This window comes from Podarcis tiliguerta (genome assembly GCF_965153285.1).
Source record: "Podarcis tiliguerta genome assembly, chromosome: 17".
In the NCBI taxonomy this organism is placed as follows: domain Eukaryota; kingdom Metazoa; phylum Chordata; class Lepidosauria; order Squamata; family Lacertidae; genus Podarcis; species Podarcis tiliguerta.
In genome coordinates, this window is record NC_139550.1 from 14,901,989 (window position 1) to 14,922,637 (window position 20,649).

At 46.5% G+C, this 20,649-nt stretch overlaps 1 protein-coding gene across 3 annotated transcripts; it reads left to right on the forward strand.

The window, feature by feature from the left end:
* Positions 1-1,605: 1,605 nt before the first annotated feature.
* On the forward strand, positions 1,606-20,154 carry LOC310667538 (maestro heat-like repeat-containing protein family member 7). Of its 3 annotated transcripts, none has more exons than XM_083420159.1 (14): positions 1,606-1,621; positions 2,000-2,083; positions 3,515-3,972; positions 4,411-4,535; positions 6,702-6,836; positions 7,510-7,589; positions 9,469-9,574; positions 10,760-10,855; positions 11,369-11,473; positions 12,189-12,324; positions 14,016-14,107; positions 15,720-15,872; positions 16,975-17,071; positions 18,948-20,154. In XM_083420159.1, coding segments are annotated over exons 2-14 (1,608 nt in total). In that variant the 5' UTR covers positions 1,606-1,621; positions 2,000-2,081; the 3' UTR covers positions 18,971-20,154. The 3 variants fall into 3 exon arrangements, with proteins under 3 accessions (XP_083276285.1, XP_083276286.1, XP_083276284.1); XM_083420160.1 differs by lacking the exon at positions 1,606-1,621 and having other exon boundaries at positions 1,725-2,083; positions 3,515-3,581; positions 3,837-3,972; XM_083420158.1 differs by lacking the exon at positions 1,606-1,621 and having other exon boundaries at positions 1,728-2,083.
* Positions 20,155-20,649: the final 495 nt, after the last annotated feature.

A 20,649-nucleotide genomic window follows, 5' to 3' on the forward strand; every position in this document is an offset into this window, starting at 1 on the left:
TGTGTAGTCTATAGTCAACCATTTGGCCGGTCCAGTCACAAACGGTGCAGGCATAAAATGAAGCACATACGATGTAGGAAGCAAGCAAGCAAAACGAGTGGTTAAAAAGTCAAAACAAACCCCCAAAGTGCTTTTCTCATAGAAAAGCTACTTCAAGAAAGGGGAAATTAGAACAGAGAACTGATGGCAGAGGAGGCTTAACCTCTAAGTCACTGAGGAAGTCACCCAGTGGAAAACACAATTTCTTCACAAACACCCCACATGTGTCTGCTGAAAAATCAGCAACACCCCCCCCCCAAAAAAAAGCATTTTGCTGACACAGAAGTGGACACCCAGGATTTTTGTTACAATACGGGTCTGCTTGTAATGATGCCTTTCCTTAGCCACCAGGGGGGAAAACCTGAGCATTAAATACGTTCATAAAAAATATTTCCTTTGCTAAGGAGGCCAGGATTGAAAGCACAAACAGCAACAGCAATTGCATTAATTGATACGTGCATCCACGACACACAGATCTGTTTGTTTTTCCTACAGCTCCCCGTGCCTAAAGGCACATTCCCCATCTACTCCAGTAACACACATAATGAAACCGTAGCATGGATGAGCAGCGTAGCAGCTGCCTTTGAGCTGGTTTAAATCCTTTATGCACATTGCCAGAAGGAGCACGTAATGGGGCCCCAGGTATGAATGGGAGGGGGTGAGAATCCCAGGTGCCTAGGCATAGCAGGTGCAGGTGCAAATCAAGGCCAAACAGAAAGAAAACCCAGACGCAATACATAACAGGCTTAATGAATAAAAAGAAGGCCAGGGTAATATTAAGAAAAACAATGCCCAGGTTGCTAAGGTAACTGTCACATGTCCTCCATTGTGACATTTCCCCCTGCTGGCTCACCTGTCAGATAACCAGAGGTCTTTTATGAGAGTAAGTGCTTGATGGTTTTTTTCTCCCATTTTGTTGGCATTTCTCTCCCCCCCCCCCAATAACTGCTATATTTTGAGTCTCGCACTATGGTGTACTAATAGGACAGGAGACTGAGGTGGTGCATATCTAGAAAACTCCGCAAACTGTAAAGAAGGTCTTATCACCTGCTGATACTGAACTCTCCCCAACGCTGGAGCCAGTAGAGCAGAATTGGCCAAACTTGGCCCTCCAGATATTTTGGGGACTACAATTCCCATCATCCCTGACCACTGGTCCTGTTAGCTAGGGATGATGGGAATTGTAGTCCCAAGTTGGGCCATGCCAGTGGCCTAGAGGAACAGATTAGGTTGAAGAACAAGGGGGAATAACTGAGACAACTTCCAATGATCCTAACACACAGAACATGTGTGTGCTTTGGACTGACTTGTCACATCAGTAGGAAATTGTTTATTTGGGGGAAATAATTACATAGTCCTTGATCGTAATAAAACCTCTAAGCGGTTTACGGAAAAGTAAATTTGTCAATTAAAAGCGGCTAAAAATAGCCTTATAAGAAAAAACATTCAACAACTCATTAAAATCAACAATGAGCTAAAAACAAATTAAAACACATGAAACTACTAAATGTCTGGATCTGTTTGCCTAAATAAGAAAATGTTAAGTAAGCCCCAGAAAGAGTATAGTGAAGACACCTGCCAGGTATCTTAAATAAATAAATTATTGCTTATAGAGAAAAATACAAAGCTTAATATCTTTACCCATTTTTAACTAAACTAAGACTTCTATTTAGATTATAATAAAAACACAAAAAGGGGAGGAGATAAAGAAAAAGAAAAAAAGAATAGAAAACAGGTTAAAAGAGAGAGAAAGAGGAATTAAAGACACCTGCCAGATATCAATAGGCAGAGAGTTGTAAAGTGTAGTTGATGCCACACTAAAAAATCAGTTTGAAATGATGTACATGGGGATTGTGTGTTCATGTCGGATCCCATATAGGGGGAACATGGGGGTTGCATTTGTTCCTGATTTGGCTGGTGGCAGAGATTTGTTCAGTCTGAAAATACTTTTGTTTTCTAGACCTCGCCCAGGTGATTAAGAAGCCTCCGGACAACACTTCCTGAAGAGACTGAATGTGACGGGGGGAATTAGATATTCAGAGATGTAAGTAGGATCTCTTAGCAGCTCTGTACGCTGGTTCTAACAATATCCATTTGGAACAGTCCTACCATTGGGCAGAGTGCGGAAATTGCCTTAGGTGGCAGGTGGCAGGGAGCAGCCACGGCAGCCTCCCTGCCATTCCCCAGTTGCTGCGTGAGAGGCATACATATTATGCATCCCCTACAATACTCTGCTGCCCTCAGATTCAGCTGCTAGTCCAACTGGCTTTTGCCAAACTCCCTCAGACAACCAAATACCATGAGCCAGGCCTGCTATAGTTCAGAACAGTTCTAGGGAATTCCTTCCTCCCCAGCCATGGCAGGGTTTATTTTCAAAAGACAGACCTACCTTCAACGGTTTAAGTACAGTCATACCTCGTGTTGCGTTTGCTTCAGGTTGAGCGTTCTCAGGTTGCGTCCCGCTGCGACCCGGAAGTACCGGAAAGGGTTACTTCTGGGTTTCGCTGCTTGCGCATGCACAGGCACTCAAAATGATGTCATGCGCATGCGCAGAAGCGGCGAATCGTGACCCGTGCGTGTGCAGACGTGGGTTGCGTTCTGCTCAGGTTGCGAACGGGGCTCTGGAACGGATCCCGTTCACAACCAGAGGTACCACTGTACAGTAATACCTCTGGTTACGTACCGTCCTCCTTGCGAATGCTTCGGGTAACAAGCTCCACTAACCTGGAAGTAGGTGCACCTGGAGGCGAACGTTTCCCCGGGATGCAAGTGGAAGTTGTGTGGCAGCAGCGTGGCGACAGCGGGAGGCCCCATTAGCGAAAGCGCGCCTCAGATTAAGAACAGTTTCATGTTAAGAACAGACCTTCGGAACAAATTAAGTTTGCAACCAGAGGTACCGCTAGTGGTACCTCGGGTTACATACATTTCAGGTGACATATGCTTCAGGTCACAGACTCCGCTAACCCAGAAATAGTGCTTCAGGTTAAGAACTTTGCTTCAGGATCAGAACAGAAATTGTGCTCCGGCAGCGCAGCGGCAGCAGGAGGCCCCATAGGCTAAAGTGGTGCTTCAGGTTAAGAACAGTTTCAGGTTAAGAACGGACCTCCGGAATGAATTAAGTACTTAACCTGAGGTACCACTGTACTGGGAGCCAATGCAGGTCTCTCAGGGCCAGTGTTATATGGTCTCGCCGGTCACTCCCAGTCACCAGTCTAGCTGCTGCATTCTGGATTAATTGCAGTTTCCGGGTCACTTTCAAAGGTAGCCCCACGTAGAGTGTGTTGCAGTAGTCCACTCTGGCAAGACAGTCTGCAGGCAGGAATGGTCTCAGTCTGTGTACTGGATGGAGCTGGTGGTCCAACATCTTATGAAGGGCCACCGGTTCCCCATCCTAGAGGGCTAAGGTAGACTAAGCTCAGTAAAATAAGGTGGCGTCACAAGCCCCGTTCCTCAGCTTTCCCCCACTCTGTTCAAGGTTGGGAAGACTGCGGGCCCTCCTTTCAAGTAGGAACACCAATGCTGCTCCAGCGGAAGAGGAAAGTGTAAGTGCTCCTGAGAGAGAACCTGATGTTTCCTTGGAGACCCTTCCCAAGGGCAGGCCATGCACGGCCTACCACAGGATGCAAGCTGTGGGCCCTGAATCCAAGGATCAGAAGAAAGGGCCTTCCAAATCCTGGAGGTTTCGCCTTTGCAGAGCGCACAGGGATGTTTCGGTAGGGGATGGGGGAAACAGAAGACTGTTGTGGGACTGCTGTGGGAACTGCAAGACCAGCCCCCAAAGCTTTAAACCACTACAGGAGAAGCAAGACCCAGTAATGGAGACGAAGCAACCCAACGTTGATCGGCTCGATGTCCGTGCCCTGACAAACCACAACTCACTAGTACTTGTGAGCACCACCCCAGAGAGCACAAGTACAATTGGGGGTACTGTAGGTAAGGAGGTGCCGGGGGGGTGTTAAAGTGGGTTGTTCAGACAAAAGCCAAGAATCTGGTGAATTGGGTCAGTCACAAAGACTGAGGCAGAGGGGTGGGGCCTGGTTGCAAGGGGGTTTTCCATTGCAATGATGGCACCAAATGGTCCTGTTTAAGGAAGGCTTGTTTTCCCAATGGGCAAGGAGAAATTAAATATCATAAATATAATAAACAGCTGGATATATAAAGGGCCTCATCAAACCTAAATCCGGCCCTGGCTGCACCCCTTTTTGATGAAGTATGGAATTACTGGTTTTCCAGTGCTGTTTTGACATGAGTGCTGTGGGTGCCAGCCTAAAATGACTGCCCTGGGCAGCAAAAAAGAGAGAGGTTCTTGTACTCCAGGAGTACCCACTAAAAAGGCCCACTAATCTGCTTCTACCATATCTTTTGCTGTAGTTTCATCATTCAGTACCTTGGAATCTACGATCCAGTCGATGCCCTCGATCTATTCAGAGATGGGGAACTTATCAGATCTTGACATCATCGTTAATATGATGGAAACACCTAATTGTGAAGAACAGGTACAAACTTCCCCTTCCTTCCTTCCTTCCTTCCTTCCTTCCTTCCTTCCTTCCTTCCTTCTTTTGAAGCAAAACTTGTGTTTGCAGGATCTTGAGCACATGGTCACTCCCACACCATGCACTGAATGATGATGATGATGGTGATGATTTTATTATGTATATCCCACCTGCCTGGCTGGCTTTCCCCAGCCACTCTGGGCAGCTTACAGAACACACACAAAATTGTAAAATGTACACAACTGTCATAGACAGGTGACTGCAATTATTGATTTCATATATATATTACAGAGTTCATCCACACTTCTGCATGTGTTGTGGCTAGAAAGCACAAGTCCTGGCAGTTTCCCACTTGACCCACACTTTCTCAGCATGGGTCTAGGGAGTTTTCTACTTTTCCTGCTCCTTTCCAAGGGAAAACCTGCTTTTCAGTGATATATCAGAAAAAATAGCAATCTGGGGAAAACCCAAATTCCTGTTAGCTCCGTTTGAGCACTAAAGAGCAGTACTCTTAAACCACTTTAACAATCGTGGCTTTCTCCCAAAGAATCCTGGGAATTTCTTAAGGGTGACAACTTCATGGAGTTAATAAAAACTTACCAGTAAGAAAGACCGCCAGGATAAAATACTGTTTTCATTTCCCATCAACCCATCCCTTGCATCAGGAATATCCCAGAACCCTTAAGAAACTGTGAAAGTGGTGAAGCATAAAACCTAAGACAGATATTGGGAAGCTTTGGTCCCCCCAAATGTTGCTGAACTGTATTTCCTGGCCATTGACTATGCTTGCTGGGACTGGTGGAAGTTGAAGTTGAGTCTTGAGGGCTGCATAAAATGTAGCTAAGCAAAAAATTGAAACAAGGATACGCTGTCCAGACATATTGCTACTCTCTCTGACTGACTCCAGGAGCTCAGTGCCAACAACACTGCAGCTGAAATGGAGCCGCTAAAAAAAGGAAGGGGATGTCTACACATTCTCAGGGGGACTCTGAGAATTTCAGGTTATGCCCAGTAACCCAGGAATGCTGAGAGCTTGGCAAGGTGGGGAGGGCAGTAACTCAAGGTGGAGACAGAACAGCTTGCTAGAGAAGGCATGGCTAGCTCCATTAGGAAGAGCACTCCCATTAGGAGGTGAGAGTACAGTGCAATATTTTATTGCAGGCTCTGCTTCTCATTATATATTGTGGAAATGCAATGTATCAAAGGACAGGTTTTATAATGAGGGGGGAGGAGAACTGGGGGGGGGGATCGCATCTGGCAACCAAAGCACCCCTTTGGTTTCAGGTAGTACTGTACGTGGGTAGACAAGTCTAAAAAGCCCATGGCACACATTTTCACAGCTCTCTAGCATAGAGCTTTCCAAGTTGTGTGTCGCAACACATTGGTTTGTCAGCTGCAGTGGGCAGGTGTGTCGTGCGAACGCTCCCCACACTCCTCCTGGGGCTGGAAAGGGGTTAGTTTAAGCTCCAGTTTGCTAGTGAAACTGAATTACTGTGTCATAAAATGATGCATGTCTAAAAGGTGTGTCGCCAACATGAAAATTTTGGAAAGCTCTGCTCTAGTGGCTACGGTGGCTCATTTATACTGGATTCTGACCAAACTAAGCCGCCTCCTGGTGTATATTTTGCTTTACGAAGCTTAGTTTGGTCAGAATTGAGTAACAGCAACTCAGCTGTTGGGTGGTCAGGGGGCAGCTGTTGCTTACCATGCCAGCAGCTCCTGGTTCAGGCTGCGATTGCCATAGTTTACATAGCCAAAACAGCATCACCCACAAAGAAGTTAGCCCCAACATTTGCCAAAGTACAAAAAAAAGTTTTACAAAAACACACACACCCTAAGGCAGGCTTCCTCAAACTCGGCCCTCCAGATGTTTTTGACCTACAACTCCCATGATCCCTAGCTAGCAGGACCAGTGGTCAGGGATGATGGGAATTGTAGTCTCAAAACATCTGGAGGGCTGATAAGGATACAGCCCAATAAGGATACAGCATGCTCAGTGGCCATGGAATGATGATGGAGATTTGTGGGTGGAGGAAATGGAAAATGGGAGAAGGGGAATGGAATGGAGTGGGGTGGTGGGAATGCTGGACAGTGTCACTCTGCGCTGCAAGACGTTGTTGCCGTTCCCACATAGGAGTAGGGGCAGCTTGAATGAATAATATTTTCCAGAATATCCTGGACAACAATGAGGAGAAAATTAGCTTCCTCCGTGCCCTTTCTGCTAGTTGCATGGCTGCGCAGAAAAGTGGCAAGGACACCTTGGATCTCCCATACACAAAGAATGAATTGGTGGAAGCACTTCTGGTAAGTGAGATATCTGGCACCAGGAATCCTGTGGGGCAGGTGGGCAGCTTAAGCATGGGGGGGGGGGTGGACTACATGTTGAGGAGTACAGAAGAACCCAGGGGAAGGGAGGAGATGTGGCTGTGGCAGAAAGGAGAGAGGTGTGCAGCCATATTAGAACAGGATGGCCAAATCTATTGTAAATAATAATAATAACAATGATATCCTGAAGGTGTAATGTCGGCTTGGAGGTTTGGGGAAGACAACTAGATGGGGAAAAGCGACAAATACAGCTGAGCAGTGGTGTAGCATGAGGAAACCACAGGGGCAGTTGCCCCGGGTGCAAGATTGTTAGGGGGTGCAAAATTTCAATACCCGGTGCTGCTTCGATGCAGCTGTTTACTTCCGTCACTGGTCTCCATTGAAAACAGTTTCTCCATGCAAACCAGGAAGTGACCGCTCCAGAAAATGGAACAACTCTTATTTTCTTATCTCTGTGGCTATAATCTCCTGGGTGACGCAGATACCATTAGGCAGTTGAATGTGCATGCGTATTCCATTTGTTGCCCTCCGCATGGCCCCAGGCGCTGGCAACCCCTGCTACACCACTGCAGCTGAGTAATAGAACCTGGGAGGAAAGTGTTACACAGCAATGACTCTCCCCTTTCGTCCTACATGTACCGCTCACTCCCAGGTGGTGATGGAGACACTGCCTGTTCACTCTGTGCCATCGTTCCTCCTGTCCTGCTCAATGCTCACGGTCTACAACCTCAGGTACCAAGTCAACCTATGACAATGACATCCAGACTGGCTCTAGCACTGGTATTTCTCATTGGGGAAGGGGGATTTTCTTTCCAGTTGCATTTCTCACCCCCCACACCACTGCCGGAATAAACCCAGAAATCCTCAGCTCCACCTCAAACTACATTTCACACAAAGTTCTATTATTCCCTCCTGTTTGTTTTAAAAACCAAACGGGTTTCTGGTTGTTAAGGGTGCTGGGAATTGTAGCTCTGTGAGGAGTAAACTACTGTTTGGGGAAACCCATGTGTTTTAAATGTGCATTAAATATGTGGTACTGATGTGGAGATTTGCTTCCCTTCATTGCTTCCTCTTTCAGTCAGTGTCCCTTGTGATTTCTTTTGGTTTGTACCATCACTGTTAAAAGGTAAAGGTAAAGGTACCCCTGCCCGTGCGGGCCAGTCTTGACAGACTCTAGGGTTGTGCACCCATCTCACTCAAAGAGGCCGGGGGCCAGCGCTGTCCAGAGACACTTCCGGGTCACGTGGCCAGCGTGACATCGCTGCTCTGGCGAGCCAGAGCCGCACACGGAAATGCCATTTACCTTCCCGCTAGTAAGCGGTCCCTATTTATCTACTTGCACCCGAGGGTGCTTTCGAACTGCTAGGTTGGCAGGCGCTGGGACCGAACAATGGGAGCGCACCCCGCCGCGGGGATTCAAACCGCCGACCTTTTGATCGGCAAGCCCTAGGCGCTGAGGCTTTAACCCACAGCGCCACCTGCGTCCCGCGTACCATCACTGTTATACTGATGATATTCAGTTCAGATTTTCCCATGTCTTTTCTTGCTTTTTTATGGTCATGCTCCAGACTCCTCTTGGATGATAATCTTTAAACTACAAATGTGCACTAGATTAAATTATTTTTTCTTAAACCCAAGCCCTTTGTTTTGTCTGCTCCTCTTACTTTCTTCTGAGGGCGCTACTCTACATTCTTCTTTGCAACTCTAAAGTTTTCTCCTATAGCTCATATTCCCAATCTAGACAAGTCCTGTTGATTTAGAATGCTGCTTAGGGTCCTGAGCATTCGGTTTTTGGCGCCTGCAACGTGGGTGCCTCATTTAGAATGCTTGAAAGCAGGTCTGTGCTTATCCGGGTTCTGCAAACCTCCTCCTTCCCCAGCCCATGACACCACAGCAACTTATCTCAGGGCAGGAGACAGGCAGAGAAAACTTCAGGCACTTCCAATCCATAGGATCCTCAGCCAGGAAAGTGGTGCTCAGCATATAGTTCTCATTAAGGAGAAAACCCCACATACCTTTTTCTTGGACATAGCTCAGCTGGTTAGAGCGCTGTGCTGATAATGCCAAGGTTGCAGGTTCGATCCCTGTATTGGATAGCTGCAAATTCCTGCATTCAAGGACTAGACCAGGGGTTGTCAACCTGGTCCCTACTGCCCACTAGTGGGCGTTTCAGGATTCTAGGTGGGCAGTAGGGGGTTCTACGGCATAAGCTGAATCTTGCTTCCATCGAGCACTGGTGGGCGGTAAGAAAATTTTACCATCCAGAAAGATGCATTAGTGGGTGGTAGGTATAAAAAGGTTGACTACCCCTGGACTAGATGATCCTCAGGGTCCCTTCCAACTCTACAGTTCTCTGATTCTCAGTGGGATTTGCAGACAGAGCATCATGATCTCTGGTGAGAGGGCTGAAACTTGCCATTTCCAGGCATGTGCAGCATCTACATGACACTGTTGGCTTACTTAGGAGAACATGGAGGAAAAGACTCCATGGAGGAAGGAGGTGCCCCCCCCCCACTTTTAAAGGGAGAACAGAATTTGCATTTTTCTCTATTTCACAGCCCCTCCTCTCCACCAGCATAATAACCAGTTGCTTTTCCTTTGGTCCTGCCAGCAAAATGAAGCCCCCATTTGATCCTGAGCAACTGTCTGGTATCTTGCGGCTGGCTCTCCATGGCATTTTCAACATGGAAACAGATTTGGAAAATCCTCACAGCCAGGTAAATTCAGGGTTTCTTATAAATACTGGGGAAAGAGAATATTCTCTTTCTGGCTCTGTGGTGCACCGTCCCTTTAGTTTTGCTCATATTGCTGAGAGACAGTCCATCCTCAGGGCTACAGCAGGCAGGTGCAAGTATCAGAAAAATAAGGACGGGGAGTTGTTTGGCTGCATCACACATTCCATCTTGTTACTGAGCTACACGGTTTTCTGTAGTCTATCTGCATATATTTTACCACTTGAACTGCTGCAGACTTCTCATTTTTTGCGTCTCATGACATTTGAGCCCACTGGGTAGGCAAACTAAGGCCCGGAGACTTCTAAATCTGGCCTGCGGACGATCCGGGAACCAGTGTGTTTTTACATGAGTAGAATGTATGCTTTTATTTAAAATGCACCTCTGGGTTATTTGTGGGGCGCAGGAATTCATTCATCTCCCCCCCCAAAAAATATAGTCTGGCCCCCCACAAGGTCTGAGGGACAGTGGTCTGGCCCCCTGCTGAAAAAGTTCCCTGACCCCTGATCTAGGTTATACCTCCACTGCTGAAGGCAGTGTGCCTCTGAGTACCAGTTTCTGGGAGGAACAATGCTACACTCAGGTCCTGCTTGCGGGCTTTCCATCTGTTTGGGAAGAGGATGCCAGACTGGGTGAACCTTTGGTCTGCTCCATCAGAACACATCTTATGTTCTTACCTGCCAATGAAGACAACCTTTCAAGTATCTGATGAAGTGGAACTCTGGTCCACAAAAGCCACAGGACTCTGTTGTTTCCCCTGCAGCAGACTTAACATGGGTACTCCTCAGGAAGTGGCAGTCTGATTGTCATCTTATTTGTTAGCAGGCAAAGGAATTCAGCCTCTACACCAGGAGTGGCTAACCTATGGTCCTCCAGATCATCTTGTTGGACTACAACTCCCATTGTTCCTCGCCATTGTTCATGCAGGCTGGGAATGATGGGAGTTGAAGTTCAGCAACATCTAGAGGGACACAGGTTCCCCACTCCTGCTCTACACATGAGCCCAGGGTATTGCAAACTTGGGTCTCCAGCTGTTTTTTGGACTACAGTTCCCAGAATCCCTGACAACTGGTCCTGCTAGCTAGGGATGATGGGGGCTGTAGTCCAAAAACAGCTGAAAACCCAAGTTTGCAATACCCTGCACTAGCCTTTGGCTCTCTTTCCCTTCAGGCTCTCTACCAATCGTCTGCAGACACAATGGAGATCATGCTGAAGGGTTTGCTGTCTGAGGTTCCAACTACAAGCCACCTGCTGTTTATTTTGAAGGTGAGTGGGTTAAAGGGAAGAGAGTGGCACTTTCTCTTGCCACTTATACGATGGAGAATCTGGCAGGGAAAGCATTTATGAATATTTGCTTAATGTATTTATAGCCAGCTGTTCATTGTTCACATAAATCCCAGAGAAAGAGAGAACGAGAACACAATAAACAATGTTTCATGTAAATACATCTCATGGGAATATAGTTTTCATTGTAGTAGGCATTATTTGAGTCAGCAGCATCACCCGCCAGGCAACAGTATAGCAACATGGCTTAAGTCGCAGTGGTGTCCAAACTTTTTTCAAAGAGGGCCAGATTTGATGAAGTGAAGGGCTGTGAGAGCCGACCAAAGGGCTGACCAAAGTTGTCAACAAATGCAGAGTCCATTTAGAATTTTTCAGGCTCAAATGACAGGGCAGAGAGGAAGAAGAGATGTTTGTGGGGACACAGTTGTCAATGTGTGGTGTGTAAGTCTCAGGCCAGGTGCTGCAGTCATTCTGAGCTGCTGCTTCCTTCCTCAGCACATCAACTTCTGGATTCATTCCAACGATCCCCAAGAGAGGTATAGGTCTGTCCTCTGCAGCACCACTGTGTTGCGACATGCTCTTCTGCTGCCAGATTTCAATGTGAGTACCCCCAGATCCTTGCTCAATATGGCAGCCCCAATTAGGAGATATGAGTTTGATGTTTTATTATGCTTTTATATTTGTTGGAAGCCATCCAGAGTGGCTGGGGCAAACCAGACAGATGGGTGGGGTACAAATAATAAAGTGATTATTATATTATTATAAGCACTAGGTGAAGCGGATCCAACCTGTCATTTCCCCTTCTCCATGTTCATGGGAATGTGTCCACAGCAAGGATTCCTGCTAAGGACCTGTCTTCCTCACAGGCTGGGGTAATAATAATAATAATAATAATAATAATTTATTTATACCCCACCATCTGGCTGGGCTTCCCCAGCCACTCTGGGCGGCTTCCAACAAAATATTAAAATACAGTAATGCATCAAACATTAAAAGCTTCCCTAAACAGGGCTGCCTTCTAAAAGTCTGGTAGTTGTTGTTCTCTTTGACATCTGGTGGGAGGGCGTTCCACAGGGCGGGTGCCACTACCAAGAAGGCCCTCTGCCTGGTTCCCTGTAACTTGGCTTCTCGCAGTGAGGGAACCACCAGAAGGCCCTCAGTGCTGGACCTCAGTGTCCGGGTAGAATGATGGGGGTGGAGACGCTCTTTCAGATATACTGGACTGAGGATGTGAAGAGTAGAGCTCAGTTGAAACAAGGGGAGAAGCAGACCACAAAATATGGGTGGAGATCTCTGTTGTCTTCTGTCCCTGCAGAAGTCTACTGAGCTTCCTGCCTTGGGACACCACGTGGCAGAGTTTGGAATCTGTATCACAGATACGATGGAAGATGTGAGCAACCAGGCCAGGTTGACCATCAGCTGCCTTTATGAGCTGCTCCTCGATCAGATGGGTAAGTTGGTTTGAAAACATGAGACCAGCAGCCTCTTGTTGGGAGGCCACATATGGCTTCCAGTGACTGATAATACAGTGTCATGCAGCTGCTGGGTGACCTTGGGCCAGTCACACTTCTTTGAAGTCTCTCAGCCCCACTCACCTCACAGAGTGTTTGTTGTGGGGGAGGAAGGGAAAGGAGATTGTTAGCCGCTTTGAGACTCCTGAAGGGGAGTGAAAGGCGGGATATCAAATCCAAACTCCTCTTCTTCTTCTTCATGAAAATCCATATACAGTGTCTCATCCCTTTAGAACATTTTCCATTAAGGATGTATCTCCTCAAGATGTTTCAAAGCGAGTTGGAGATGCATCTGAACCATGGACATTTTTATATCATAATTTTGTTATAAATCATAAGTGTTGTGTGTATTGCAATTTTATGTTGTGAACTGCCTTGAGATCGACAGGTGAAGGATGGTGTGCAAATTTTACACACACACTAACCTAGTCAAGGCTACTCAAATTATGTTGAAACTAGAGGTTGAAAATCCCACAACTCTGTCTTCCTAGGAGTTAAAAGCACAAGTGGTAAATTAAATAGCTAGCAGTTTCATGACACCCACTATCAGTTGCCTTGGTGACCCCCTCACTCTTCTGAATAGTAGGACCTGTTTCTGACCCGAAGCCCCCCCCCCCCCCACTTCACCTATCCTACCTTCACCTACATGTGCTTAAGGTAGGGCAATTCATGCTTATCACATCTTATAAACTCTTTCCAGGCTTATTGTTTCAGCACTGTAAAGGTAAAGGTACCCCTGACCGTTAGGTCCAGTCGTGGACGTCTCTGGGGTTGCACGCTCATCTCGCTCTATAGGCTGAGGAAGCCAGCGTTTGTCCACAGACAGCTTCCAGGTCATGTGGCCAGCATGACTAAGCCGCTTCTGACAAACCAGAGCAGCTCACGGAAACATCATTTACCTTCCCGCCGGAGCGGTACCTATTTATTTACTTGAAGTGCTTTCGAACTGCTAGGTGGGCAGGAGCTGGGACTGAACAACGGGAGCTCACCCTGTTGCAGGGATTCGAACTGCTGACCTTCCGATCGGCAAGCCCTAGGCTCTGTGGTTTAGACCACAGCGCCACCCATGTCCCATTCAGCACTGTAGCATTGAGCTAATCTCCTCACCCATGCTGAAAGGTGTAATTGTTCTAGTTTCTCTTAACTTGTTCTAGTTTCTCTTAACTTGTATAGATCCCAGAGGGCAAAGTATTCCACAGGGATTAGGACTTAACTGAGAAACGATCTCCCTTCTTTTCACATATTAATTCTTCCACAAGAAAGCTGATACTGGCAAAAAAACTCCAAAAACCTGGCAGCCTGCTCACTGTTGTGTTTCATGCTGCCCTCGTCTTCTCCCATAGGCCACACTCCATATATAAACGTAAGCATAGCAATTAAGGCCACAAAGTATTTGACATATCTTCTCCTAACCCAGATGCAAATCTTTATTTCTCAAGTCTTGCTTCGGACCACTGCAGGAACAAGTGGGATTGGACAAATCCCCTTGTGGGGAAATCTTAGGATACCTCACAAATCCTTGCACAGATAGCAGTTATCTTCCGAAGGGGACAGAAAGATGCCAGGTCGTAATGTCAAGGAGACCCATTACATAGACAGAAACAGAGGTACTTCTGCTGTCTCCCTGTCAGGGCTGAGCGTGAGTGAGGCTGAAGAACTGTGGTGCCACAGTTACGAAGACCAGAAAATGCTGGCTTACATGGATTCCTGCAGGGTGGGTGAGGTAAGAACATACCTCTGAGGCAGCATTAAATATGGACAAGTTCACACCCAATGGAAATGCCTCAGGCTTTCCCAAAATTAGGCTGGTGTAGAAGAGGTTCATCCATACTTTCACTTTCCCCTGGGGAAAACCCACTCTTTGGAGCTGAATCGGAACAAACATCAGTCGGGTTTTCGGTGATTGATATTTGCCCTGATTCATCGCTAAAGAGTGGGTTTTCCCTGGGAAAGCCACAGGGCAATGGGAAACCACTCAGACCCATTCTAAGAATGCATAGGACAAGCTGAAGACCACTCAGACCCATGCTTTCTAGGCTCAGGACAAGCCCAAGTGTGGACAAGCCCTCAGTATTGGTGGTGCTGGTAACAGAGCCCTCTGACCACAGCACCGTTCCTTTCAAGAACGATCTTAGTGGCCCTATGCCATAGTTTCCCAAACTTGGGTCACCAGCTGACCCAAGCTGTTTTTGGACTATACTTCCCACCACCCCTCATTAGCAGGAATGATGGGAACTGTAGTCCAAAAACAGCTGGAGGTTCAAGTTTGGGAAACCCTGACCCCTATCTACCACTTTGGCAGCAAAATGGGGCCACCATGGACAAGACGATGGTTTATGCACACTTGAGGGACTCTCTAGATATGTAGAAATGTATCTGTTTACAACCTGAGAGGGAGACTTCATTTTGACTGGGCATGCTTAGTAGCACCCACGGCCCACCAGGCTTTGTAGGTTCTGTTTGTGGGGATGGAAGAAAGGGAAAGGGAGTTAGCCTGCTTGAAATAGAAACAGGGCACCTACCTTCCCCATACTTTAGAAACCTACCCCACCCTTACAAGCTTGAGCAATAATATACTCAGATTTGAAAGTAGCAGCCATCCTTAAACCAAAGCTCTTCAGACTTATTTGGAAGAATGGGGTAAGTTCTCCCAAGGATGGGGGTTAGGAAAGAAAGAAGTATGTCTTTTTCTTCCTTTCTTCTCATGATACTCTTCCCTGCTCAAGCCCAACCAGTGCTACACAGCTCCTAATTCCAGGTTGGGTGGAGCCCTTCACAGGACTCCTGTGAGGGACACCAGATCCTCCAGAGATGATTATCCCTCCAGATGAATCCCTTTCCATTCATGATTATTTGTGCTCATGAAGTTATTGGGGTGGTCACACATAATCCTGCTTGAAGGATTGTTTGCAACTGCAAAAGTTTTGGGGGTAGTCACACTGCTCATTTCCAGTCAGTGCACACCCCACAATGTCTTGCTGAAGTTCCATAGCTTTCTATACCACAACTGTCCTGGTTGATTGTTGTCCTGCTTTTGTTGCTTGACAGCAATCATGTGCTGGCACTGAGGAAGCATCGCAGAGCAAGCTAAAGCAGAATAAACCCACCTCCCATGTCAAGAATAATATGTTGCAGAATACAACCACAATGACACCCATTTGGAGGGGCCTTAGGAAAAGAAGACACTGTAACTTTTGTTATGGATCTCCACTTGTTCCATTCAAATGTACACACATACACACACACATATGTATCTATACACACACACATATACACATATATATACATGTACTTCTGCCACGCAATCTTTAAAATGTGGACACTTTTGATTTTAGCTGTTCAGAAACATCTTCACAGAAGATCAGAAGAGAACCTTTATGGAGACATCTTTGAGGGCCATTTATAATCCTGAGCTAAGGATAAGAGAGGCTGGGATCCTCCTAGTGTTTTCCCACCTGGGAAAGGCCAATGAGATAATGGCAGATAAGGTGAGCTACCAAGATAGGCTTCCAAACATCAGAAACTGCTTTACCACCAAGACATCAGTTGGGCCCTGGGTATCCGCAGTCGTGGGTGCAAGATGGTGCCACTGGTGGCTGGACTGTAGCCTACTAGGGTGTATGAAGTGTTAGGGGAGGGGCAGGACCTCTGGTGGGTGACGCACCTTCTTCTGGGGTACAATGTCCACTTTTGGTCTCCACCCTGCACTCAGCTCTTACCTGTGGCTCCTAGAAGCTGTCAGCATGCGACAGTGGCCACATCCCGTAAACCAGATTTGACTGGCTGGCTAAACCAGGTGAGGATAGCCAACAGGTCTCAAATCATCAGTGAGTTAGGGACTTCCCCTGCATGTGAACACATTCTCTGGCAGATTGAGTGGATGAGACCAATAGTTGGTCCAGCGGTCAAGAAAGTAGTTTCTGCATGTGCTGTAGAGGGAAGTGAAGAACAGATGAGGCTCGTCCACCTAGGGAGAGGGGCCATCTAGGACAGGCTTCCTCAGACTTGGCCCTCCAGATGTTTTGAGACTACAATTCCCAGCATCCCTGACCACTGCTAGCTAGGGATCATGGGAGTTGTAGGCCAAAAACATCTGGAGGGCCGAGGTTGAGGAAGCCTGATCTAGGAGAAGGAAAACTCTGATCTTCTGCTACCTTGCAGGATATCTTTGGGAGAAGAAAAGGTTAAGGAGTAAACCCTACACAAATCCAGAGTGGAGTCCCTAAGATGGTTAGATGGCACCTTGTATGTCTCCCTCCAGCAACTCCTACAGCCCACGTTTTGCTCTGCTTTCCTTTGGACCACATCAGCAAGCATGAGGTCTTATCATCTGGCCCAGGCTTGCACCCTGATGAGGTCATTTCAGTGCTGCTAGCTCAACTGTTTGACTTCACCCCCAAAGGCACACTCCTGCAGACCCATCTGTTGCCCCACCCACTATTGGCCCCTGGAAGGTTGTCTCTGAGGCAATGTGGCCCTCAGGCTGAAAAAGATTCCAAACTCAAAGCAGGAGAAAAGAGATCTCACGTCAGAGCAGAGAAACCTGCACCCAAAGGTAGCCTGATGCTTGCCGTCGTTTCATCTTTCCAGGCAGAAGACGTAGCGGAGAAGATCTACCAGCAGATCTACAAGCTTCAGATACTCAGAGAGGTGCCAGAAGCATTGCAAGGCTTCTTTGCAAGTAGAGGTAATGCTGTCAGACTCAAGAGACAAGCCCAGAGCATATACTTAGCTTTGAAGGTTCTAGGTTCAGCACTCCAACCCCCAATATTTCCAGTTAAAACAGAGTTTGATAGTAGATAATGGGAACGGCCTCTCTCTGCACAAGAGCTTGGAGGCCTGGTGGCCTTCAAAGTAGATTACACTGTGCTACCTAAGCAAATATTATTGCCTGGTAAACAGCAGTTTCCAGTCCATAATTGGGAAATGGGAAAGGACAATGTCAAGCTAAGAGAATCACATGATAGTTTACTCGTGCGGTTGGGATTTAAGGTCTGCTTGGACTTCAGTGAGCTGTGCTTATGCAGCAAGGATTCAACAAGACACCCAGAATTAAACAGGGGAGGCAAAAGGTTGACATTTATACGTAGGGATACTATTTTTTATGAAGCTTCATTGCATTTGAGAGCCTAACTACATGTGAAGCTGAATGAACTGCTAGCAGTCACATCAGCATTGCTGTTTTCTGGATGGAGGGCTTACTGCAAATTTATTATGCTGTTTTTGCAATATAGTAGGCTGTCTAAATTGTGTATTGCTTTGTAATGATCTGTTGGGTCTCTGGACCGTAATAAAGATCAAATTGAACTGAATATAGAAATGGCACGAGAAAACTTGTTCTGCTTATTTGTATCATTTATTATTCCCATAATCCTTGTTTGTGGCTGGGGAAACCCTGCCAGATGGGGGGATATAAATAATAAAATTATTATTATTATTATTATTATTATTCCCAATAAAAGTTATCCCCCCCCCAAAAAAAAAGCAAGTGTGGGGGCAATTTTCATCAGGACTGTAGTGTATAGGGGAGAAGATGTTTAACCCTTCCCCACCAGCTGCAAAATTTACACATACAATATATACAGACTGGGGGCCCCCAACATGCGTGTGTGTGCGCACACACACACACACACACACACTGCAATAGGAAAAGAGTTCCCACTGATCCCAGTGTTACAAACTGCACCTTTTAATATACTGTAATTGCCCCTAGATCTACATCAAAATTTCAGTATAATGGGGGGAAATTATTCTTTCTTATAAAAGACCTGCAGCAGGGATGGGGAAGATGTCACCCTCCCAATGTTATCTGAATACAGTTCTCATCATCCTTGATGCCTGCGTTAGATAGATAGATAAACTTTATTCGCATTAGCCAACGGCCATAGCAACATAAAACAAACAGTATATACCATTAAAAAGACAACAATGGGTAAAAAGGGCAATCAAATGACCACGATTATTCTTCAGATAAAAAGGTAAAGGTACCCCTGCCCGTATGGGCCAGTCTTGCCAGACTCTAGGGATGTGCACTCATCTCACTCTGTAGGCCGGGAGCCAGCGCTGTCCGAAGACACTTCCGGGTCACGTGACCAGCGTGACGAAGCTACTCTGGCAAGCCAGAGCCGCACACGGAAAGTGGCCCTTAATCTCATTGCACCCTCGATAAACCTAGCAACCTTTGCTGTTGTCTGTTCATTTTGATATGATAAAAGAAAGGACAATGTGGCCGCAGATGGGCGGCCTGGGATGGTAAGTAAGAGTGGGGTGATGATCTCATTCCTCAGATCTTTATAAAGGGGGCAGGACAGGAGAACATGAGCCACTGTTTCCAGATTGCCATCTCCACAGGGGCAGAGTCGTTTCTCAGTTGGAATCTTTTGGTATCTGCCCTCAAGCCTGGGTTTGATGGGCGTTGTGGTCAGACAAGAGCTGGTGAGCCGCAGCTCCCTCTGAGCCCGAACTTGCAGCCTCCCCTAAACAATGCCTTCATGCTTATCATCTCTAGTTAAATCCTAGCTTGAATAATTAAGTCTCCCCGTTCTACTTGTTTTTCTGTCCAGGTAAAATGATGCCCGAGAATTAAAAGGATGAACCATAATATTCCTTCAGGCAGGAAGGAGAGGACAGCAGCAGATCAGACTTCTCCTCTGTGCGTTTCATCGGCCTCTTCTGCAGAGCTTGTCTCTTCTTCAACCCCAACCACTGCGGCAGAAAGGCAAAGGCAGCTGCCTAGGAACCAAGAGGGACTCCAGGGATGGCTTCTTCCCAGAACCAGCCTTGTACCGGATCTCAGAGCAGCACTGGCTATAAAATACACTTGGGAGCTTGAGGCGGGGGGCATATCGCTGGGCGCAGTGCCAACAGACAGAGGGCAGACAGAGAGGTGTGTACCTGCTGGGCACACACCCATAAGTGATCCCCAAAGCATGACACAAACTACTTTTATTTTATTTTTACTTTTTTTACAATTAACTGAGCATTGTGATTCCTTTCTCTTGCTGTGTATTTTGCTGTGAATTGTTTTTGCTTAGGCTGGAGTTTATCTTGTGTTGCACTGAATTGTTTTTTTTGTGTGTGTGTAAGCCAGTTTGTGTTACTTTGCAGAACAGATGTGATTAAAATCAAACACTGGTTAATAATAACAATAACAATAACAATAACCATGTGGTTCTACTCAAAAAAGAAAACAAAAAACACATGTAAAAACAGCCCACTGGAGGGCAGGCAGGGGAATAAGAAAACAGTGTGAGTATATGATATATTTATTTTAATTAATTAATATTTATATTTACCCTATGTTTGTCCTCGGTGGCCCTTCTCAGCATGAGCCCTCACACAGGAGGTGTGTGTTGAGTGGCAGCATGAAACGCAGGCGGTGGTTCCCTGTTTGCAGAATCCTCTCCCTAGGAAGGCATGCCTGGTGCCATTGTTATCCATTTATAGGCGTCAGGCATTAAATATGTTCGAATTCAATGGTGAGAGTAAGAACAATAAAGCTGGCAGTTGAACCACAATGCAGAGAGGCACAGGCTTGATTTGCTTTCTGTGCTGGACCCAAAGCTATGGCATTGGGTGTTGCTGTCCCCACACTCCCCAAAAAGCCAATGGAGGAGCAAGACCTGTTGGAGTGTTAATGCCTGAAACGTCATGTTTTGCTCAGCCTGTATATCAGACCCTCCCAAGGACTCAGCTGTACAGCTGCAAATATAACGTTTTAAGTGTGTTTTAAGTGCATTGTACAAATGTGACACTAGATGGCGAAGGTGAGCTTATAGCAAATTCAATATACAGTGGTACCTCTGGTTACGTACTTAATTCATTCTGGAGGTCTGTTCTCAACCTGAAACTGTTCTTAACCTGAAGCACCACTTTAGCTAATGGGGCCTCCTGCTGCCGCCGCACCGCCAGAGCACGATTTCTGTTCTCATCCTGAAGCAAAGTTCTTAACCCGAGGTACTATTTCTGGGTTAGCAGAGTCTGTAACCTGAAGCGTATGTAACCTGAAGCATATGTAACCTGAGGTACCACTGTATATTTTTAAAACTTTTTTAAAAAAGCATTTTCACAGCATTTTTTATGTGTGTCTAGATTCCACCCAAGTGTCCCTATTTTCCAGGGACAGCCCCAGATTTACAGAAGCCGTCCCGGTTTCTGATTTGATCCCAGAATGTCCTGCTTTTCCTTAGGACGTCTCTATTTTCATCAAAAGCATGTTGGAGGCTAAGAAGTTATGTGTCCCCCGAACCAAGGAAATAACTACAC

Excerpts from the sequence above, each read along its gene's own strand:
- LOC310667538 (XM_083420159.1), top strand. Across the intron at positions 7,590-9,468 it reads CTCACGGTCTACAACCTCAG|CAAAATGAAGCCCCCATTTG; the intron begins GTACCAAGTCAA and ends TGGTCCTGCCAG. Across the intron at positions 17,072-18,947 it reads AGGCTTCTTTGCAAGTAGAG|GTAAAATGATGCCCGAGAAT; the intron begins GTAATGCTGTCA and ends TTTTCTGTCCAG.